General features: G+C 42.2%; 1 protein-coding gene across 4 annotated transcripts; it reads right to left on the reverse strand.

Moving 5' to 3' along the window:
• Positions 1-3,838: 3,838 nt before the first annotated feature.
• On the reverse strand, positions 3,839-7,729 carry LOC124676745. Of its 4 annotated transcripts, XR_006993771.1 has the most exons (6): positions 7,480-7,729; positions 7,313-7,409; positions 7,061-7,187; positions 5,289-5,435; positions 4,328-4,381; positions 3,839-4,224 (listed from the first exon to the last, which is right to left on the reverse strand). XR_006993771.1 is itself a non-coding variant. In XM_047212777.1 (5 exons), exons 1-5 carry the CDS (start codon positions 7,502-7,504, stop codon positions 4,190-4,192), a joined length of 324 nt encoding a protein of 107 aa, XP_047068733.1. In that variant the 5' UTR covers positions 7,505-7,729; the 3' UTR covers positions 3,839-4,189. The 4 variants fall into 4 exon arrangements, 1 of the variants encoding a protein (XP_047068733.1); XR_006993770.1 differs by having other exon boundaries at positions 4,328-5,435; XR_006993772.1 differs by having other exon boundaries at positions 4,328-5,435; positions 7,284-7,409.
• Between the last annotated feature and the right edge of the window lie 417 nt (positions 7,730-8,146).

Raw genomic sequence — 8,146 nt, forward strand, 5'->3', positions numbered from 1 at the left:
AAAGGATTGGGCCACTCGCTGCAATTGTTACTCTCGCACTTTACTTACTCGTACTTTATTCATCTGTTACATCAAAACCCCCGAATACTTGTCTGTGAGCATTTACAGTGAATCCTTCATCGAAATTGCTTGTCAACACCTTCTGCTCCTCGTTGGGATCGACATTCTTACTTATCGAAGATACTACGATACACCCCCTATACTTGTGGGTCATCACCCCTATACATCCAGAATCTGCCTAAGTGTAGGAACCCCCTGTCCGAGTCCGAGAAGCCGGACACACCTTGGAGGGTATCCTTGGATATAAAACCATCTCAAATCACTTTTGTGCATGCCATGTGGGCACACACAAGTTTTCCAGCGATTCCGACGCTCCGGTGGTCTGTAACTTGGAAAACCCTAGGGCGGGGACCCCACGGATCTACCCCTATAGCTTTCTCCGTGCGAGGGTTTACCAGTGGACTTTTTTATTTATTTTGCTTTGTTTAGGACATATGTACATGGAAACCATAGGTTGGGCATACTTTACCATAAAATAGGCTCCGTTTGAGCCATGGCGGGGGTTTCCACATACAGATCCTGGATTTTACCAAGTGGTAGCCCATTATGCGGAAATCGTCAACGCCGGGTACATCCAAGGTTAGCCAAACCTTACATCACACTTGTACATATATGTTAGGGGCAGAAGCAAGTTTTCCAACAATTCTGACGCTCCGGTGATCTGTTTATTGGGAAACCCTAGGGCGGGACCCCGCAGATCTACCCCTAGGGTTAGGGTTAGGGTTATAGTTAGGGTTAGCAATGTATGTGGAAACCCTAGGGTTAGGGTTAGAGTTAGGGTTAGGATTAGGGTTAGAGTTAGCAATGTATGTGGAAACCCTAGGGTTAGGGTTAGGGCTAGAGTTAGGGTTAGAGTTAGGGTTAGAGTTAGGGTTAGCGTTAGGGTTAGGGAAACCGTAGGGCGGGGACCCCGCGGATCTACCCATATGTATATCGATAGCAAATGTTGGGCCTAGTGGCTCCGGTTGACCCGTCTGCGAAGAGCGTCACCCGTGGGACCTACATATGCCATCTACGAATTCTTAAAAAATAGAACCATTTTTTACATAATTCATACTAGTAAATAAATAATAGAAACATATTATAAAGTAATATGAGAGAGGAAAAAAAATTAAAAAAAGTCCTATATGCCGAGGGTGGCCGTCGGCATAGGGTGGCCATGCCCTATGCCGAGGGTGGCCCTCGGCGTCTGGCTGACGCCGTGAGTGGGCGGCGACGGCGCGGATTGGGGCAGGGGCGATGCCGGTGCTACGCCGAGGGCCAAGTTGACGCCGACGGCTGCCCTCGGCGTAGCCTCCTCTACGCCGACGGTACGTGTACGCCGACGGTCGGCTTCCTGAGCTGCCCCGGCGAGGCCGTACGCCGACGGCCCCAATAAAAAGTCGTCGGCGTACAGTTTGGCCGTCGGCGTCTGGCTCCATTCCTGTAGTGTAAGCTCTAAGCATTGGCTGCCTAAGTATGTTTTCTTAGCTTAGAGATATCATGTGCACTGACTTTAGTACGCCATATTTGTACATATCAACTTTAGCCAATAAAAGATTTTATAAAGATAATTAAAACAAAGACATAGTTATATTCATGTCAAACAAAACACTACCTGGAGCTAAAACAGATGATACACTTTTTCAGTTTATTAAGCATTTAGACGAAAACAAGTAGCAACCAAATTATCAAATAATTTGGTTTCAGAGATCAATCTGTTTCTACTACGACGTCGTAACATGCACTTGGTGAGAGAACAAGAAAATGTTGTTCATTCGATCTGCTTGACATGAGATCCTAGTGCTCTCTTCATTCTACTACTCTGGGTGTTTCATGCAGCTGGTTCTGCCCCGTTCTTCTCGGTTCCTCTTCCTCCCCAACATAGTGGTTTCCTAGGTCTTTTCGTTCTTGCCTAGTTTCCTGGTGCTTGGCCTCCCTAGGTCACGACCATGGCTCACCACGAGTTTCTGCACATGAACATGGACAAGCCCAGCCAGTGAAGACAACATTGTGGAAACCCAGTCTCTTAGTGAGGTCAAAATCTTCCTATAGTTCTTATGCACTTTGTAAAGGATGTCCTTGGTTTGATGACTTCTTGTGGTTGTTTCCAAATAAGCCAGTGTCGAATAGAAAACAATCAGCATAAGAGTGGAGAAAATTGCTTTTTCACATTTATTAAGTCACCAATCGCAAGATTGTCATATGAAATATCTCTTGCATCCAGATTTTTTTCATATTTTGTTTCAACTTTTAGATGTCATACTTTGCTCGTCTTGTTGTCTTGTTATCGCTGGTTTTCCGTGATGCCTAATTTTCTGTCTTTGAGTTTCATTTCATAAGAAACAGTATTATGGGGCATCTTGGCACTTGAATCATCTATTAGCTTGAAATGTGTACTACCATTGTACTCTAAGAGGGAGCAACTTCAGGTTATGGAGCACTGCATGTTCCTAGCTATAAAGCTATCTGAGTATCCAACTGCACGGTCTGTGTTTTTTCAAGGAAGGCACGACCGTCGGAACTCAAGTTGTTTCACTATTTCCCTTTGGAGGTAAATGGTTGGGGGATGTTAAATAACATGAAAGGTTAATCCCAGAAGAAATAAACCGTCTTTGCGAGCAAAAGAAAACTAGTTAGGCCATGCTAAAGTCTGAAGAGTAAGAGTACTCGCCCAAGCTGTGTATCATTATATGCTTCAGAATTTCTCTTTTGTGGTCTAGATCTCAGTCACAGGGTAACCATGTATATATCCTGAGAGTTCAAAAAACTGCAAACAAAAAAATGTCTTAGGAACCATGGTGAGGATCCCGCCCATTTTTAGATGTCTCTCACCAGTCATATTTAGTTGTGTGAGATGCCAAAATTAGTCCAGATCTGTGCGGTGATACAGAGTTGACCGAATGTCAGAGAAATGTTACCAAAATTAGCACAAAAAAACATAAAGATTTACGCAGAGTGCAATATATGTAATCTCGTTGATTGGTTAACATGGACAGCTAGAATCAACCTGGTTGAAAAACATGTGCAAACTATACATGCTCAAACGGTTTAGATAGAACTCTTTTGGATATCAGTGGTCACTTCATGGATCAACATACCGTGCAACTAATTTGGATACACCGTAACTTTGCTCCCAAAATGATTTCAAGACCGCAGAAAATGAGATGATTTTTTTGGGCGGAGTCAGTCCATCTGTATAAATATAAAATAATTGGAATATGGGATAAGGCCCCTTGGGCACTTCACCATTCAATTAATGAATGCACCGTTTGGGTTACCAAACGACATAAACCTAAAGACGGTTAATATATATTACATATATATTAAAATGAGAAATGAAATATGACAATTATTAGGGGAAAGTACTAGTACTACTATATACGTGCGTGATTTTTCTCCTACTAAGTAGGTCCTCAGATCAGCTAAGGATCAAAACATTGACAAATGCTTGAAGTCGTTAAAGCAAACTAGGAAGTTTCAGCGCGGCGCACGCCGCGCCCGTGAGATTATGTTAACTTCCGCGAGAATATGATATATAATAAGCTAACTAATTAATAAATTGAGTTTTCCAAACCTATGAATAAGTGTGACAGCCATAATACGTGAATGCAAACATGTCATCAATCAAGAATAGAAGCATCATCAGTCAGACTGCGTTGTATGTACACATTCTCTGAGGTGTATGTTTGAAGTTTGAACCCATTGCACCATATGAATACAATACACTGCAGTGAAAAGAATAGGTATACAGGTATACGCATATCAGGCCTTCACACGGCGGTACACCGCGCTGGTGGGAATGTTTCGCCATGTGTTCATCTAGCAATTTTGTGTTGACCAAGTTGTTTCAAATAAAAAAGCATTTAATTGCATGCTAGTTGGAATGATCAAAAGGAAAGTTATACATATCTGATGCACTTCCGAAAGCGGGGTGAACATCATGGAAAGTAGATTATTTTCAAGCACTGAATGAATCCTTAGTTAAACAACACACCTAGGTAGGCATGTACTGTTAGTCTGGCCTGAAAATGACAGATGTGACTCTATCATGGTCCATAAAGAAAGCTCCACAGGTTCTTCCAAATTTGCATGGACTGCAGCAAAAATTCAACCATTTGGAAACCTAACGGAAGACGCAGACCTGGCCTCAAATGATGTTGTTTGCTATGAGAACAATGACACCTACATGAATTTTTATAACCAGTTGAGATTTGTTGTGACATGATATTGGCATGGAAGTGTATGTGACACCTACTATTCATATGCACCTACTATTCATACAAACCTGTAGGCGCAAATAAATCCAGAAAAGAATGGTTAAGCTTGCACTTCTTCTGACCTGCGTCGATGCATGATAAGAGTAAGTAATAAGAGCTAGTGGAAAAGGAGCGGTTCCATTCTATATGAGATGTACAGAAGAGTTGAACGGAATGGAGAAGTCAAATTTAGAAAGAATTTTTAATAATATATCTATAAGTTATATTTTTAGTTGTTATCAATATCCTTTCAGAGTTTATCAAGAATACCTACTTACCAAATTACTAAATGAGCATCTACTCTGAAAACATTGAATTATGCGGAGCCCTCAGAGAAAGTATAAAAGTTCACATGGCAGAGCAAAACATATTTACTTGCCATATCCGTGAGCAAATACCAAATTTATTTTCTGATTAGTATGGCTATTACCCTCACAACAGGAAAATAGAAGTTTATACTTTCAACAAAAGAATGTTTAGTAACATTTATAATAGTCGTAAGATAAGACATTTAATGTAACCCTTGTAAGGCACTCAACATTGTACATATGTATATGCCTTTCTATAGATGCTATGCAATTACTTCGTCTGATCCATCTGGCATCAACACTACTAAACTTTAAGTGTGCAAGAAGGTCACCTACGCAGGGTACCAATATTAAGAGCCATGGAAAGGCTAGCAGCATGGAGAGAACCAAAAGGTAAATTAGGTGAGCTTATGCTTGGGCTGAATTTACCCAACATGCAATTCAATGAACATATCAGGTACTATGGTACCAGAAATACTGATCCGCTAGTAATCCTTCTAGAGAAAATTATGAATAAACTGGTGAGTTATATCATACTGTATTACACTTCCTGATCTTGGATTAAAAGTATGCCTTATGATTAATTGTTGAAGTTTTTTCTTGGTAAACCTACAACTGAAATTTATAATAGTTACTCTGAACATTCGCTTTCATGAGCAGCCTTCGAGTTTATAATAGTTACTCTGAACTTCCTGAACACTGCACGCAACCACTCTGCTCACGGTCATGTGGATGTGCTCCTACTGCAGGATCCCGCCAATGGTCGCCGCCACAGCCCCCGCGATCCGATTGCAGCCGAGTAGCTTCGATCTTGGACATGAGCCAGTGGCTACAGATTACAGAAATTAACGCCAACATTCAACGAAGCATATCCCAAATCCTAATCACACAGTGTGTTCTACAAAAGAAAAAGGCAAGCTCCTGAAGGTGTATAATGCAGAGGACCAAGCTCCTCAAGGTGTACAGTGTGGAGGATTCACAGGTACATCTTCCAACAATTCTTAAGATGGAAAGCGAGGTTAGAGCTTTATTGAACAGAATATTTGGCTCCAGCTTTAAGCTTTAAAAAAACCAAAGGTTGTACTATTCCTTTAGACATGCAGATCCTAGCTTTGGTTTTCTAGATGTTTTAAACATATGGAAACATATACCATAATAGATAACTTGAACAAAGAAGACTTTTTTTTGAACAAAGAAGACTTTAGCTATTCATAAATGTACTGGAGGTTCTATGTAGGCAAACTGGAAGGACTATGAAAATACTATCAGTGGGGTATAGGACTGATGGATAGACACTGTACCCTTATCACAAAACAGTTTCTATTCAAATAGTTAGCACATGATGAATGGAATAATAAGTAAGATCACCATCTGCGGGTGTTCAGTCAGATGTTTTTAGTTCAACTCTGGTTCTCCGCAGAAGTAGTTTGTCTGGTCACAGCATTTACAGTACTGAAATTAAGAATGCAAGGCTGATAAAATCATATAAAACTACAAAATCGAAAAGTTTGTGGCATCCAAGTTCAGTATGCTCGTTTAGGCTCGTCTCATATTTATTAACTTGACGTGCTTGCTATCTTGTAATGCATATCCTATCCAATGAAACCACGATTGAACTGACCATATATAATTTCTAGGCCACGTCCAATTTAGCCTAGAGGGCGTAAAAAGATGAGTCTATGTACACATTAATCTGAGGGACAAAGACAGATGGTACTCAACGCAATATACCTATAAACCTAAGAAATACCGGATCACCCTCTGGGATCATTAATGAGAAATATTTTATCTGAATACTGGTCCAGGTTAACAGTTCGTTTGCATGAAGAAAGATAACGGAGTGTTTTTCTTGAGCAAAAATAAAATTAACAGTGGTAAATCGGCTAATTAAGAAGAAAACTAAAATTATTAGCTCTTATACATGATAATGCATACTGACCATAAGAACTTACCCCATTATGAGTAATGTATGAGGAAAAGATATGTACTTAAGATATACTTCCTCCACACTTCCTAAACTAAGTAAGGAGTGATTTTATGCGTATAACTGAGCCAACAGTTGGTAATGCAGCTTCATTTTTATTGAAATGACCAAATAAAGAGTTGGTAATTCAGCTTATGTATTTTTTAAACTACCATTTTTTAAGCAGTTTTTGTTTCCCCGTTTATCCTAATCATGCTACTATATAGACCCTTGCAGGTAGGAACATTTTAGCACCTATAAGGATTTTGCACTAAGCTCACCAAGTAGCAAACTCTTTATTAAGCCCATCATGAACTCTGAAACTATTTCATGTAGTACCAAAAGAAGTTGACCTATTTGTGTGAGAGCAGAGACGCGTAATTCAAAAAGTCTGAAATTCAACATATGAAGCAAAAGCAACAGAAGATACAAAACGATTAAGAACCAATGTTGGGAGGATGTGGCCAAATCCATGGAGTAAGGCAACTGACGTTTTGTACATGGAGAGAGGACCAAGGATCCCCATTTAAAAATTGACCTCGAGAACAATTGACAGAAGTCTACTTCTTGGTAATAACACCACTCTTCTTGGACTGAGCACACCATCCATCTCGCCAGCTGCAAGATATAATGGTGTATGATAAATGAAACCTAAGGATGAGTAATTTGGCTACAACAAAAAGAGAGAGAAAAGAGCAACCAAAAAAGCTGAACCTGAATTGTCAACAAAAAAAAAACTGAACCTTAGTACGTGTGGGACATTCCATCAAATACGTAAGGATTTGTAGCACCACCGACCTCACTGCTCCTTGTGCCTCCTGGCCGCCTGCACCTCAGTAGCTGCTCCCGAGTTAGAAAAAGAGAGAAATACGTTGAGAGACAGTCAGACAGAGTAGGAGTTAAAACTTACAAAGGCACAGGCGGAGGACACGCATCTGCAGAAGAGATGGGGTCGTCTCGCGCAGCCTTTTATATTGACGTGTGCGCCGCCGTCGCTGGCGGTGAAGGACGGCTTAATATTGCCCGTGGAGGAGACACTGGCGGAGGTCCATCTCCTAGTGTGCACTGGTCATTGCGCCGTCGTGGTCGGGGATGCGCTCGGGCCGCCGCACGCCATAGAATTGAGGGCGTGGAGCTCCAGGGTGAGCCCGCCTCTGATTCGCCACGGCCGCCCGTCGGCCCTCAAAGGCCTCCAGCAACGTATACATCCGGCTGGCGCGTCCAACGCTAGGCACCTCTGTTGTGTGGCCTCGAGCTCGTCGCTGACCCACACACACGCCAGCCGTCACGCCCTTCCTAAAACTTTTCGGACCCATGGGTGAGGAAAAAAAGAGGGGAAAGAAACGGAGATGAGAGAGCAAGGGGAGAAGATATCTCACCGAGGGAGGGGGTGTCGTAGTCCACAGAGCAGAGAGTACGGCCCCAAATTCTTGCCAGCGCTGCTGCTCGTCCCGTGGAGCTGCGTCGCCGCTGGGCGAGCTCCCATCGGCCCCAAATTCTTGCCGGCGCTGCTGCTCGTCCCGTCGAGCTGCGTTGCCGGCTTCCGCTGGGCGAGCGCCCATCGGCCCATGTCTTCC

Source organism: Lolium rigidum, chromosome 7 (genome assembly GCF_022539505.1).
Source record: "Lolium rigidum isolate FL_2022 chromosome 7, APGP_CSIRO_Lrig_0.1, whole genome shotgun sequence".
NCBI classification, from domain to species: Eukaryota; Viridiplantae; Streptophyta; class Magnoliopsida; order Poales; family Poaceae; genus Lolium; species Lolium rigidum.